General features: G+C 33.9%; 1 protein-coding gene and 1 long non-coding RNA gene across 11 annotated transcripts; one reads left to right on the plus strand and one right to left on the minus strand.

Moving 5' to 3' along the window:
* Positions 1–446: 446 nt before the first annotated feature.
* LOC140884259 (uncharacterized) lies at positions 447–5,018 on the minus strand. Of its 6 annotated transcripts, none has more exons than XR_012150614.1 (6): positions 4,855–5,018; positions 4,612–4,735; positions 3,190–4,170; positions 1,719–1,895; positions 1,564–1,638; positions 447–915 (listed from the first exon to the last, which is right to left on the minus strand). It is a non-coding gene; the product is annotated as an uncharacterized lncRNA (long non-coding RNA). The 6 variants fall into 6 exon arrangements; XR_012150613.1 differs by lacking the exon at positions 1,564–1,638 and having other exon boundaries at positions 3,190–3,935; positions 4,022–4,170; positions 4,855–5,012; XR_012150615.1 differs by lacking the exon at positions 1,564–1,638 and having other exon boundaries at positions 3,190–3,276; positions 3,707–4,170; positions 4,855–5,011.
* A 1,732-nt stretch (positions 5,019–6,750) lies between these two features.
* On the plus strand, positions 6,751–14,721 carry LOC140884257 (serine/threonine protein phosphatase 2A regulatory subunit B''beta-like). Of its 5 annotated transcripts, none has more exons than XM_073290957.1 (14): positions 6,751–6,879; positions 6,979–7,273; positions 8,480–8,722; positions 8,814–8,919; positions 9,071–9,170; positions 9,610–9,715; positions 9,816–9,906; positions 10,910–11,051; positions 11,472–11,619; positions 11,718–11,827; positions 12,272–12,428; positions 12,931–13,056; positions 13,161–13,309; positions 14,566–14,704. In XM_073290957.1, exons 2-13 carry the CDS (start codon positions 7,124–7,126, stop codon positions 13,299–13,301), a joined length of 1,620 nt encoding a protein of 539 aa, XP_073147058.1. In that variant the 5' UTR covers positions 6,751–6,879; positions 6,979–7,123; the 3' UTR covers positions 13,302–13,309; positions 14,566–14,704. The 5 variants fall into 5 exon arrangements, with proteins under 5 accessions (XP_073147058.1, XP_073147060.1, XP_073147062.1 ...); XM_073290959.1 differs by having other exon boundaries at positions 6,792–6,899; XM_073290961.1 differs by having other exon boundaries at positions 6,804–7,273; positions 14,598–14,721.
* Positions 14,722–15,612: the final 891 nt, after the last annotated feature.

Below are 15,612 nucleotides of genomic sequence, written 5' to 3' on the forward strand. Positions count from 1 at the left end.
AAGGTTTTGGTGACACTCATAATAAATGTCCTCTATTTTAATGTCGTTTTAGCCTTTATGACATTTTGTAATATCATGATAAGATATTAATGCTGACTCTAGAAGTGTCACTTTTTAATGATTTCAAGACAACTTAAAGTGTCACGAAATGTTCATTTTTAATGACACTTATGTATGCCTTATATGTTTATTTATAACGACAATAAAAAATGTCACTAAAGATCATTTATAAAGGCAATTTAGAATGTCTCATTAATTGAACTATTGTGACATATAAATATCACTTATGCTAATTTGTAATCACATTGAAAAGTGTCACAATTCATTATTTATAAGGACATTTTTAAATTTTCTTTTAATATCTTTACAATCACATATAATCTTTACGTTTAATAGTTGTGATGCTCCATTATGAGAACAAATAGATAGAAAATTGACTTAAAACATCAACAAAAAATTTCATAGAATCAAAGTATTAATAAATGATTTGTCATATTTTTCATTCTCCTAACATTCAATTGAGTCAATCTAACAAATCCTTCTAATTGATTTCTCAAAGCTAATCCATGGCTTTCTTCAAGAGATTGCAAGCTGGCCTCCAAGGTTCTGGTTTCTTCAAGCCATTTGTCATATTCAAGAAGATAAACTTTTTGATTGCTTTCTCTCAAAGATAATGTATTTGATTCTGCACTGGCAGCTTCTTTAGACTTCTCTTCAAGGTGTTTCTTGAGCAGTATGATCCTCTTGTGAAACGATGATGTCTCTGGTTCCAGTGCTTTGATTTCCTCATAAACTGGAGGCTTACCATCCTCAAAGACCAGAATTTGTTCTTTTACGGCTTCCATTGTCGCACAGTTAATGAATATAATGTAGTCTATGACTCTATAATCATTAGTCCAAGGAATAAAGAGAATCCTGCACAAAATCGTTTAAATTAAACTACAGAAATAAAATCCTGAAAGTATGGGATTTTTTCATTGACAGTTTAATAAAAAAGTGAGGAAGCAAGATTAAAAATTTTATTTATTGGCATTGAACACTGGTGTTTTTTAGAACAAATCTGCAGATAGATCTTATATGAAATAATTCAATTCATCTTAACTTGCAATGCTAAAGTTAATGGAATAGGATTGGGAACATGTTCTAAAAAAACACATCAGCTTATGAGACAAAGTGCAAGCTTAATGTTTGAAACCATGTAAACAAAATGCTTGCCATATTCAAGATTCTGCATTTAAATTATTCATATTATTTTAGAAGTGAATTCATTTGTGTCATTTGATCTAGTATGTTCCCCACGTCTTGGAGGTAACATGACACCCAACAGACTCTCACATTCTATCTAATAGGCAAAAACCTGATTACCATATCCCAAGAGAGAACTGAAAAGGATGATCTACTCATTCTACTTAAATTCATGAATCATATAAAATGACAAACATCAAATATTTTCCCATAGAATACAACTTCAAGAAGGAAAGTGTAATTGCTTTTCTTAGCACACACTTCAATAGTTTCAGCAATCATATTTTTCATATTCATTAAAGCATGAATCACAATTACCTATCACTTGCATACGTGTAAACGTCTTGACACCGAAATCAAAGATCAATTTCCAATTCGCACTAAGCAAGCTCTCTGATGAACATTTAAGCTTGGAAAAAACACGCCAAATGTGTGAGCGCGAGATAAAATGAAGAGCTAAAATTTCAACTTACCGATGAAACTCTGAGCTTCGAGATTTGACTTTTTGGAATTGAAAATTCCATGTGGAGCCGTGTTATCGGAAATAACAGCAACATAAACTTCTTTAGATCACAAATACCGCAATCAATTATCTATTCCAGTTCCCTAAGCATTAGCCTCTCATCGACCTCATAAAAAACACTTGGTACCTAAATTATAAATTTACAATAACATTCAAACCATTGATTATAAGATATCAAATACATAAATAATATAATACTGAAATTAACAAACTCTAGCATATCTCACTAATATCAAATGCCTATTAAAGAATGAGTTCACAACCAAGACATTAATGATAAGTAGTGCCTCAAAACATAAAAAAAACTTGAATGACAAAAAATGACGTGAACAGAAGAAAACTAGACTAGTGGAATCCAAAACATTAAACTTAATAAGAATACGACATTCGAAGATCAATCAACACAATCTTCAGTCATCACAGAATCCACACATAAACTAATGAAACAATATCAAATTATATCTAAAAACTCTGGATAACTAATCAAAATGGAGTGACCAAAAAACAATAATTAAACCCATCACGAAAAAATCCATAGTTGAATACATCTAATTAAGCGGATCATGAACCATCGTAGCCGACTAGATACTTGTAATATTATATAGTAAATGAAATATAAGTAGATAACTAATGTCTTAATAGAATAAATATTTAATATTTCGTAAAACCATTAGAGATCATGACTAGAAAAATGAATATTAATTTGTTAAGTATAGACATGTGCAAGTTCTTGACATCCATCCATCATATAACAAGCACTCATGTGGCGATCAATAATAAAGTTCAAATCCAAGATAAACATGTTCCACTTACAAATCAGGATACAAAAAAATGAAATTAAAACATGTTTATCCAAATCACATAACACGATTTGGTCCCAATTACCAGATTTCTCTCGTTCCTCTTCATCAATTAGAGAGGACATCAAATGTATAGGTGACTTCTTCAGTGTATTAAATATTCAGTCCATTCAAGTTTTCAATGTTCCAGTGATCCATGTAAAACACAACAAAATGGAATATCATATGTGATAACCGAAAATAAAGAACCAGGCGCCAATAATTCGAATAAAACACCATGTGTATATTCATGTTAGACAAAAACAAAAAGACTACCAAAACAAAAATGAAACAAAATTATACCATGGCACTTTATTGTTTTAGTGTGTAGTATTGCATTACAGATATCAAAACTTAATCTATTTAAAACATTTATTAGTTTAGATTGCTAATTTAATCATGATGCTAATCTCGAATAAATTGCATCCTAGAGACTGTAAATTACTTGTAAAATAGTGAATAACCGATGATGCTTCATTACCAATAAAGATATCACATATGGAAAAAAAGGAGAGCAATAAAACAAATATAAACTAAAAAATTTAAAAAAAACAAACACACAACTAAACTAAAAAAAATTACCTGCATTAAATAAAGATATTTGGAAATCTCCGTTTCCAAGTATTTAACAAATATGCGGCAACATTTACCAAACACGAACTCATCATCCTGGTATAATTTTAAATTGTAAAATCAAATTAAAGAGATAAATGGATATTAGTAATATCAAGATAACTGATATCAAAATAAACATGAAATAAACATCAAAATAACTGATAACTAATCACAGTCCTGTACTAGTCTGAGTAACAAGTCTCCTAATGTTGGAATGTAATCATGTATTGTTCAAGTTTCAAGAAAAGTGTAAAATCAATACTGGAAATAATAATATGATGCATTAATCCACCTTGTTAAGCTGTTAAATATATATCATTTCATATATTTAATGTGGCGTTTGTTGTTCATGATAAAACAAAAATACAATTTAAACTATTAAAAGCACTCGGTAATCAAAATTATTGTGGTTAACATATCAGAAAACCAGAAGTAAAAATAAAAAGCTCTTAAGCAAAAATTAGTCTATTAATCAATATCTCACCCAAGAGTCAATCCGATTGGAATAAACCAACAGAAAAGTTTCAGCCAGATGCCAAAATAAAGAAAACCAAAAATTTGGACTTTCGATGAAAACCTAAACGCAAGAGAACCACTGAGATTTAGAGAAAAAATAGCTCAATCCTCTTTAGTGATAGCTACTCTCGCAAGATGTATAGCTCAGATCATTTCCATCTAACAATAAGATGACAGAGATAAAACGAGGTGTTAACCTGCATATTGAAAAGCGTAAGACAAGAACCATAAGAGAAGAAGTAAACGTTAAATATTACAAGAAAAGGAGTCACACATGACCGACCAGGATTAGGATTGCGATCACCAACAGAGGTCCAGACCAGAGTACCGACAGAAAAAGCCTCTGCGTGTCAAAAAAGTTTTGACCGGCAAAGCTTGTCCAGTTATCAGCTAAGAAACTATTGAGCCTCTCAGCGAGATATATTCCTGCAACTACATATGAAACACACTTAAAAACTGCAATCACAAGCGGTGATGCCACTGTTACTTGGTGCTTTTCCTGTTTCAAATCCTCTGTGTGAAAAAGAGCAGCATAACCAGAATCTCGAAAGCTAAATACTCCAAACTGATTACCAAAACATTCTTTTAATCAATATTCCTAGTAACCGAATATTAGAATCACATAAATCCATGAATTTGAAAGGATTATTCACCACAACATAACTGCCGAAGGCAAAGAAAGATTCAATTCAGAAAAAGACATGACTTAGCGAATCCCAGGTAAAAATTCCTTCCCACTTTAAATGGGGCGAAATCAAATTAAATTTTAATGGATAAAACTACTCACTCGGACAGCCTTATAAATCAATCTGTAACAAAAGACTGGAATCGACAATAAGACTTCCTTAAAATCGAAACAGATCGATCAATTACCGAACCAAGACGGTTGAGCGGTGGATAAAGGTAGTTTTGCGGCTGAACAACTCGGGCCACGGCTGGAAATGAGCTGTGCTTTGTCAAAATTCTACCTTAGGTCGATTAAAACCTCTTTTACCACCTGAAATTACAGAAATCAACGAGAAAACGCTCGTAAATAGCCAGGAAAAACAGAGCGCACAAAAACATTCGACCAACGATTTCGGAAGGCGAGACAGTGGGAGAGAAAAGAATATCGACCTCGGCAGGGCAGACTGTGAGGATGGTGTCGCCGGTGGTAGATGGTGGCAAAGGTGGAGCTGGGAGACGATGTTGGGGGCTGGGAGGAATGGCAACGAGATAGTGAGATTATTGGAGAGAAAAAAAAAAAGAATTAAGGATATAATGGCGGTGAGAATGAGAAAAAAAAAAGGAATTAAGGATGTATGGGCCATGGGCCCGTGGCGGTGAGAATGATATTTCTGGAGGGAGAGAGAAAATTTTGGAAGCGGAGCGGGAAAAATAAAATCTTTTTTAGTCACATTCATAAAAAATGTCAGTATAATATATCTAATTAGATTTTTATTATATTAAAATTTGGGTTTTTAATCAATGTCATTATATGTATATATTAATGACACTTTTTAATAAATGTCATCAAGAAAATGTCAGAAAAGCCATATTTTCTAGTAGTGATCCCAACCCTACCTCTAAAATATTCGAATGCTTAAAATATCTTCCTTCCAGCACCTTAGCCATCAATGAGTCTGGTTTTTGGATAATTGGCCAAATTTTTTTGGCCAACAAGGCTTTGTTAAAGCCTATAGACTTCGAAACCCATACCACCATCACTATTCGGTTGACAAAGATAACTCCATTTTGTCCAATACACTCCTCTTTTGCCTCGTGAATCCTTTCACCAAAAATTTGCACATATTTGCTCGATTTCCTAACAAAGTGTTTTCGCCTTTCGGTATTTAATATTTTGAAGAATGGCATTGCATACGATGAAATGACTTGCAACACCGCCTTAATCAAAATTTCTCGGCTACCCATTGAAAAAAAACCTTGCGCTCTAACCCTGAATTTTTTGTGAATAAAAGATTACAATTTGCATACTAATTCACAATTACTATTACTATATTATAAATGGGGAAGTATTTATAGAAACTGTTTTTGCCGCATAATCACTCAAAAATTGTATTTATCACCTTTATTTCTAGTTAATTATAATTTATCTAAAAAAACATCTAAATATAATTAAACACTCAAAAAAAAAAAATTTAACATATGAAGAAACTGTTTCTTTAAATATACTTAATATTCATACTAGCATAATCGCACACGCGTTGCGTGTGTATAAAATCATGCAATATATTTAATATTGTATGTTATATATAAATATTATTTTTTAAATAATATTTAAATTTATTTTTTAACATTTATAAAATAATATAAAAATAAATTTAATTTTTTTTTTATCAATTTATCTTATGTACAATGTTTAGTTGAGAAAAATATGGAAATTTGAAATATAAAAAAAAACAAATAAAAATAAAATTATAATATTTATATTACATAAGGCAATTTCGGCAATTTAAAAGATGGTGTCTAAGGGGGAGATTTAGTGTGCCCCACATGAGACCCGCTGATTTTAACGAGGTTACATTTCGCCCGAAGGGTAGTATCCTGCGGGCGGCATGAACAAAACCCTTTATATATAGGGTCTAGGGAGAGATATTGGGCCGGACCTTTAGACATCTATATCTTGACTATTTTATTATTATGATTATTATTATAAGGTGGAAGAAGTCTTTAGAAAAAGTGTTTTGGTATGATCACTTAAAAACTTGTATTTACTGCCTTCAATTTTAGTTAATTATTACATAAAAAAAAAAAAAAACTACTCACAGAAATACAATACATACACACTCATTTAAATATGATAATTAAACATATTAAAAAATTGTTATATATATATATATATATATATATATATATATATATACTTACATGCAGGAGTTTGGTAAAAAAAAAAAAAAAAAAAACCGTACGGAGTCGTAGTAGCAAAATAACATTGTTCAAGACGATCTCGTTATTGGGCCGGACCTCACTAAACTGCAGAGGCAACCGACCCAGCCCAGTACATAATACGCAAGAAAATGAACACGTGACGTCTCAGGTTTTCGTTTCTTCTGGTTTCATTTTCAAATGTCATGCAAATTACAATCAATCACAACCCTACCGATTTCTCACACGAAAACACTCGCTTCACTCTTCCCAAGGGTTTGCAATTCTTCCCCTGCGTAATCTGCGTTCTTCGATTTCGCTTTTAATCGATTTTTAGGTTTTCTTTTATGCATTTGCGTGGTTTCTGTACATCAGGAATTTTTCGCGCTCCTCCGATTTGGAATCTGTCAAGATCAGAGGTTTTACGACAGAAATTTGAGATTTTATGTAATTTTTGGCGATTGAGGTTTTTATTTGATGGTCAAAGAAGCATCTGTAGATCTGAGGATTTGAGGGAGCCATGGATGTGTGTTTCGGTGGAGATACCGCCAGTCTGGACCCTGAACTCTTGCAGATTCCCGAGGTGTCTTCCTCGGCCGTTAAAGCTAATCCCCACGTTGCCGAGGAGCTGTTTGATCAGTGGCTTTCGCTCCCTGAAACCAACTCCTTGGTATTTTTTTTTTCTGTTTGTCTTTTCACTTTATGTTAGATATCATTTTTCAGTTTCTTGGGTAGATTAGGTTTATTTACCTCGAGTAAGGGAGCGTTGCAACTTGAAAGTCAATGATGATGTTCCATGGACGACACAGTGATTGACATCAAGTGTTAGTTTGCAAAAGAGTTGCGGACTATCTGATTTGATAGTGGCCTGGTATTGCGTATAGAATTCCAACTATATATTTGTTGTTAAGTATATGTTTTGTAAAGCTGAACAAGGATTTCCAGAAAGAGCACACTTGTTGAAAACTCATGCCCCGTCTCATTTCTTGATTTTTCCCAGTTATTTGAAAATTTTCAACGAAATGCAGTAGCTTATTAGCATAAAGAACGTGTGTGACAACTATCAGATGTTTGGTTTACTGCATATAATCTTAATTTCCTGTATTTTGTGATGGTAGAAGATACTTGGTATGGTTAATGTTACGACTTTTCCAAAGAAGGTTACATTCAAGAAGTTGGTTAGAATGATTACTGTACTTCGGTCATTAATCTGGAGTGAATTAGTACAAATATAAATGAATTAAGGGCTGTCAACCGAGACCCATAAGCCAGTGAAGCCTCTGACCCAATAATAATATTCATGCTGCTATTTTCTTTATCCAGGTAACGGTCAGGCCAGGTCATTCGATAGTGAGTTGAAAAATAAATCATTATTATTATTTTCATACTTTTCACACTATTTTTAAAAATTAATTTGAATACTTAAAAAACAAAGTAACTAATTTAGTTATTTATTCTTAAATTTTTATCATATTATCTGTCAATTTTTTATTAAAAATAATGAAGATAAATATTCTTACAAAGTGGGCTAACCCAAACCTGACTTAATACAGACCAAATTTTATTGTGGTGGGTTATTTTTTAGGTCAATTGACTCGATAGTGGTTGGGCATGACGAATAGCTTGCCCATATCTTTATGCTAAATTAGTGCGGAGGGTTATTATTATTTTTTTATGTCAATTGACTTGATAGCTTGCCCATATCTTTATTACTGAAAATCTGAATGGTGTATCATTTTATTTGCCCTGGAGCATTTTTGTGTTTGTAAACAAAATAGTTGATCGTTCAGTGCAGCACCTTTAGAAATTTTTTTCAGCCGCTTTATTACTGAAACAGAACCATAGATATTCACAATGATCCTTCGATGAATTACAGGTGAAGTCTTTGCTAAATAATGCCAAAGCAGGTGGTCCTTTGAATGTATCTGGGACATCATTTAGTGGGAATGCTTCAGCAACCAACACACTGCCCTCAATGTTTCCTGCTGGTAGTGCACCACCGCTTTCGCCAAGAAGTTCATCAGGTTCCCCTAGAATCATGAAACATAAGGCAGGCCCGTCTGCATTGGGCTCTCCCCTGAAATTAATGAATGATCCTGTAAAAGAGCTTATACCTCAGGTTGCATTAGTATTGTTGAAATTAATCCCGCTGCATTTGTTTTTGTCTTTGATGATAGATATTGATTACTTGATTATTGCAACATGTTTAGTTCTATTTTCAAAATGGCCGTCCACCACCAAATGAATTAAAAGAACGATGCTTATTTAGAGCCAATCAGTTTTTCTATGGTCACATGAATGGACTCCAAATCAATGGTTAGTCATTAATGGTATAAGAATTTTCAGTTTTATTTGTTGCTATTTTGTCTACCAATGCATTTGGAACTTATGATAGCATCAATATGGAATGAACTAATAAATAATAGCCATCATATGTTTCTATGCTTATCTTTTCATTTGTTTTCAGAATTTAAACTGGTAACGAAGGAAATTTGTAAGCTCCCCTCGTTCTTCTCCACTGCTTTATTTAGAAAGATTGATGTCGATTGTACTGGAATAGTGACCAGGTAATTGCTGTGTTCTGTTGTTAACGTTTGCCCATACTTCATGCAAACTAGTATAATTACACTCACGCCCTACGCGTAAAATAGTTACTCCAAGGGTCTCTCCCCTAATTAAAGGTGATAGATATTTAATGATGATGTTACATTCTTTACCTGAATGCAAATAAAGAGATACACCAATTATAGCTTAAACTAGAAGGGGCTCTTTACCAGGTGTTTTTCAAATCATACACACCCCTTCCCTAAGTTTTAACCATGTATTGGATCAGCACATATATCAGTGCCCTCACACAATATGAAAGTGAACTCCAGCAATACAAATCATCAGTTAAGGATTTAGTTGTGATCAGCTTGTAATATATGTTTCCTTGGTTCGTGTTTTTGGCCAGTCTTGTTTTTATACAACATAACACTCTTACTCCATTTAATGATATGTTAACAGGGATGCATTAGTTGATTTCTGGATCAATGGGAACATTCTGACAAAAGACATAGGAACACAAATATACACAGTATTGAAGCAGCCACATCTCAAATATTTGGTGCAGGTTTCACGGCAACCATCCATGACTTTTTAATCTATTATGGAAGTCGAGTTTAAGGATAGTCACGATTATCTCTCTTTGTGCTGGCAATATTTTATTGTAGGATGATTTCAAACCTGTGCTTCGAGAACTTCTGGCAACTCATCCAGGGCTGGAATTCTTGCAGAGTACACCTGAATTTCAAGAAAGATATGGTATGTCCGGAATGGTTTTTTCATTACAAACTCCAATGGTTTACTTGAATTTAATTTACTTAATGATTAGATCCATATTTGCTGCTTAAATATACTGTTACCATATGAAGCACTGTATGTCACTATGTTTGTAAGCGAATTTTTGCAACTACTTCTGGTTTTAGTTGATTACATTTCTAGATAATGATGAAGTGGGTAAGAATCACAAGTGACTAGCGTTTGAAAATAGAATTGAGAAGCTGAAAACCAAAATTGGATAATATTTGATAAATAAGTGATTCTAATACTACTCTTTTATCATTTTACCATAATCGCTTTTGTAGAATCAGAAGCAAAATTTCACTACTTTTTGGATTTCAATTAAATTAAGCATAAGCCAACGCAAAATCTGGGTTTAAGAAACACACAAGACTGATTTTTTTAAGCCAACAATCAGAATCACTTTTCTAGTGATTAAAAACAATCCCTAACTCTATATGTCAATTTTTGCTGTTGAATAATGAAATACATAACAGTTATAGATATGATTGTTATCTATTCTTAACAAAAGCATCACAATGCTTCCTAATTTAAAAGTTGAGTTGAAGTTTCCATAAACCTTCTTTATTGTGTTTCCCTTCGTCTCACACTTCTGTAATGGTAAACTTGTTAGCAATCTCCGTGAATTTATCATATGTGAAATATGCTTTAAGTGACTATTGGAGTCTTGAAAACTTCGTCCATGACCATGATAATCTTTTTGGTGGTACCAAGGTTTTGTATTGCGTTAAGTCAGAATATCTGTCAGATGACAAAAAGACCATTATAAATATTTTAACCCTTACCTTTAGGTAGTCAATGAACATTGTTCCTTATGCTTTGCTATTTATAACCATAAAAGGCCGTGGCAATATTGATTCTATGTGATCTGCTGGTTCCTGTTGGAATTCTTTTACTTGTTTTTCTGTCGAGGAATCAGCTTTCAGTGTTTTGAGTTAACAGTTCAATTCATTGATGTTTCCAGCCGAAACTGTAATATACAGAATATTTTTCTACGTGAATAGATTGGGTAATGGCCGTCTTACCCTGAGGGAGCTGAAACGATCAAACTTAATTGCTGCTATGCAGTATGCAGATGAAGAAGAGGATATCAACAAAGTTTTACGGTAAACACAAGGTTTTAATATTCATTTACTGGGAATATATTTTCTATGATTCGTACAGTAAGTGGCATCAAGTGTTTGTGTTTCTGGTTGTTCATGAGATGCCTCGTGTGATGAGATTTTTAAAATAATCTCACATGATCATGTCCTCGCTTGAATACTCTTTCTGATTGGTGGTTGACAAATAATAAATTTTTTCTTATAGCCAAATGTCTTTTATTTACTTAACAACTGATAACTTGACTTCCACCAAATAATATCCAAAGCATATGCATGTGTTTCAATATCCAAACTATATATATATTTAAACTGTGTTTAAATTTACATGGCACTTCCTTAAATTGAAAGAGATTCATGAGGTCAATTGCAAGTCACATTTTCATCTGTAATCTCCATTCTTAGCCATTTTCGCATTTGCTGCAGGTATTTCTCTTACGAGCATTTTTATGTTATATACTGCAAATTTTGGGAGCTGGATACAGACCATGATTTTCTGATTGACAAAGAGAACCTCATCAGATATGGTAACCATGCACTTACCTACAGAATTGTTGATAGAGTATTTTCTCAGGTTTGATTTATCTATTTACCGATTTCATGTCAAACCATAGTGTTTGGTTAATTGATGAAAGTTGTTGATTATTATTTAATTTGAAATTTTTTCTAAAGGTTCCCAGAAAGTTCACAAGTAAGGTTGAAGGAAAGATGGGATATGAAGATTTTGTCTACTTCATACTATCGGAGGAGGATAAATCATCTGAGCCTAGTATTGAATTTTGGTAAGTGTGATTTTACTCATCAACGAGTAGACACTTGTGAACTTGACTTTAAAGGTTGAGTTTCCCTCTTTAGTGTTTTTATAAATTTCTCGTGGAGAAAAAAACTAAAATTTTAATGCTCTTTGAAATGCATGGAGCAGAAGATAAAGCTTAGATGAATTTAGGATTGTTATTCATTTCTTACTCTGGTCTCTGCTGAGGTTATTGAAAACTAGTTTTTTTTTTCCCGAATTCTGAATATTTGCCAGCTAACCAAGCCAAGAGCGTTAGATTGAGCTGCTTTACCATACAGTTATTTGCATCCGTTTCTTTTCACCATTATTATTGTCAGTAATAATTAATATTAATACCCCACCTGATTCTGAAACGGAATCTCAAGAAGACAGATGGGTCATCTGTTGAATCTGCATGGTTTTCATTTGAAATACTAGATTTTTTTTTCAGGTTCAAGTGCATAGATATAGATGGAAATGGAGTTATTACTAGGAATGAAATGCAATTCTTTTACGAAGAGCAGTTGCACAGAATGGAGTGCATGGGCCAAGAACCTGTACTTTTTGAGGATATCTTATGCCAGATAGTTGACATGATCCATCCAAAGGTGAATCCGCCTAAGTGATAATTTCACCCCCTTCAAGCTTTTGTGATACTTCAGGTCATGTCTTTCAGTTGTTTTGTCATCGAAGACCTTAGAATCCTTGTGCTTATCGCCGCTTCTTGTATGATTGTGTTGTCTCCCTCTGCTATGTAGCCTGCTGCTTTAAGGTCGTCATTTTGCAAAGTGGAATCCTATTCATTTTAATAAAATTTTATTAACTTGTCTCCTATCCAAAAAACGTCTAAAAAGAAGCAGCACATGCATTAGACTGCAATAGGATACTATTACTATCTTCTTGTCGCACTCACTAATATGGAAATTCATGAGCTTGTTCAGAAAACTGAACCATGCATTATCTGTTGAATTATTTTAGTTGAACAAAACTTTGTTTGCACACTTCTATATCAAATGTCTGCACAGATGGTTTGAGTTAAAGCATCCTTCTGTTATGCTTAAATCTTAATTAAATTATCACATTGTTGTGTGACAAATTATTTTATTGCAGGATGAGAGATGTTTTACGCTACACGATTTAAAAGGAAATAAACTCTCAGTGAGTCTTTTTAATATCCTTTTTAACCTCAATAAGTTCATGGCTTTTGAGACTCGTGACCCTTTTCTCATTCGCCAGGTATCTTGATGCAAATTTGTTCTTTACAGTGTTATGTGACTTTAGATGCGTTTATTGGAGTTGCCTGGCCCACTCTGTTTTGAACAATTTTGGTTTATGAACAGGAGCGTGAAAATCCAAATATGACCGAGTGGGATCGCTTTGCACATAGAGAATATATCAGGCTTTCAATGGAGGAAGATGCAGAAGATGCTTCTAATGGAAGTGCCGATGTTTGGGATGAATCGCTTGAGGCTCCTTTTTGACTTGTGAGGTTAGATCCCTACTGGAGTTGAGATGTATATCCCTTCACATTAATCTGTTGCTGAACGATTTATGTGCATTTGGATACCTTTATTTCTGATGATTCCCAATTATTGATTGCGAGTAATAGTGGTCGGAAAAGACAACCAGTTATTGTGCTGCACTTATAATTGTCATTTAATGTAGGTACATGAAAAGATAGCCTGAGTCATAAGTTTGTTGGATGAGCAATTGCATGAGACTGAATTGGATTTGAAATGTGAATAATAGATATGGTATTGGGGAGACAGTGAGTTGAAATGAGATTACTGATAGATGTGTGTGGTTAAGGTGCAGCTAACATCAGTTATTTGCATTTTGGAGGAAATGGGGTGAAATACAGATTGATGACTAAAAATAGGAGAGAAGTCCTTGAAATCAACTCGGCTGATTGTGATATTGGAGATAGTTTAGATTTTCATTTGAGGCAGAAACCAGTGCTGTAGATCTACGTGGCCAAACCCAAGAATTGTAAGGTGATGGATGATAGTTATGCTTATTCTGTTTACCCTCGAAAATAATGCAATGTCAGCTGCTTAACCCTTCCAATTTCCGTTGTCAGCCATCGAAACATGAATATGGATACAAATCATGACTCATGTAGGATGCTAGATGTACATGACTACCACATAATGAACAATGTATCCTATATGTATTGCCTATAGGACCAGCATTTCAAGTGCCTCCTTTCCCTGAGCCTCATTCTCAGATGATAGCTTGTTTACTTGCCTACTGCTTGTCTCCGTCATAATGAAAAATGGGATGCAATATAAAGCTCAGCTAGAACAAAAACCCAATATTGAGATTGTTTTATGCTGGTAGAGTTGTATTTGTTGGGAAATTTTAAATATTTTGGCAAGACGTTTTGAAAAAGCAAATGTTACTTTAAAAAAAAAAGAGCAAATGCTGTTAGAAAGGTGTAGAATTGGTGATGGGGAAAACTGAGCTCATTGTTTCACTTCTCAATCCTATTGATGTGTGTTGGGTTGCTTTTTCCACATTGGATAAACTTTGCTGATTGGTCCGGTACGGTTGTTGATGTCATGCTCATGGCAACATTTTGTCGCGTCAAACCTCTAGAGACTCTAGTTTTCACTGCCTGTCTTCTATTTAATCCTATGTCTGGTTTTAATTTCAATGATTTGTCTCCACTTTTTTGCCTTGATAAGATGACACCTGCTTATTTCTATTGTTTTTTTTTTTGACTTCATGCAGTCCTTTGTGCAGATTTTTATAGTGAATTCCTTGTATCAATCCAGATGGCTATGTAGCAGTGTTTTGTGGGACAATCATCCAACGGGATACAAACTGTTCAGTCCCACTGATAATATGTTTGAAGATTGTTTGGAAAATTTTGGGCAAGCTATAATATTGTTATTTCTAGTCCATGATCCTTTGAGAAGGCTTGATGAGAACACACCATTTGCTGACTTGCAAGTATCGGCCAAAGATAAAAATGTTAGCTCTTCCTTTTCTCTCCTTCTCCCTAGATATAGGAAAATGATACTGTTATTTATTTCTGTAAAGCCAATGCTCAGTTCTTTTCTAGTGCTTCTGGAAAGCGCTCTGTATTTGTTGCTTGTTGCCTTTTCGAGTTTACCTGATGCTAACCTTTAGTTCTCATGGAATTGTATTGGTCTCTTCTTGGTCCCAGAACTGGCAGATAAGTTGTTTGAACTTCATATAAACATTAGCTTGGATGTAAATATGTTTTGAAGAGCGGTTTGCTTTTGTCGGATTTAGATTTTAGGTCGAGTCTGATTAGTTGTATTTTGTGAAGCGAAAGGCAGGTTTCTGAGTGTTGAATAGACATGTTGCTGTGTAAAGCTGGGTTGAAGGAACATGGTTTTGGTCAAAGGCATGTAACAACATTGATTTTGCTTGTAACTTGTGCGAAAACGGCTGTATACTCGTCCTCAAATCCTCTGTATATAGTTTTTTGAACGTGCGTTGGCATTTCTGGTGATTGCTTCGACTTTTAACTCAGTTCAAACAAGAAGGAAGAAAATAGTAATAATGATTTTCGAAATGTTATGGTGATGTTTATTTTCGGTAATTCGCAGAAGGTTAAGCTCAACTCGAACCAGTAGGGCTTAGCCAGGCGAGTCATGAAGGACGAACCTCTGTTAGAAATTGAAGGTTTAAATAAACAAATAGGCAGCGTGAATTATGTGGGTCCCACATCATTTGGGTCAATCAAGGGCTGACAGCTACCCATGGGGTAGTGCCCCATGTGTAACATCGACCTATCCAACAAACAGATGGAAATGTCAT

This window comes from Henckelia pumila, chromosome 2 (assembly GCF_033568475.1).
Source record: "Henckelia pumila isolate YLH828 chromosome 2, ASM3356847v2, whole genome shotgun sequence".
In the NCBI taxonomy this organism is placed as follows: domain Eukaryota; kingdom Viridiplantae; phylum Streptophyta; class Magnoliopsida; order Lamiales; family Gesneriaceae; genus Henckelia; species Henckelia pumila.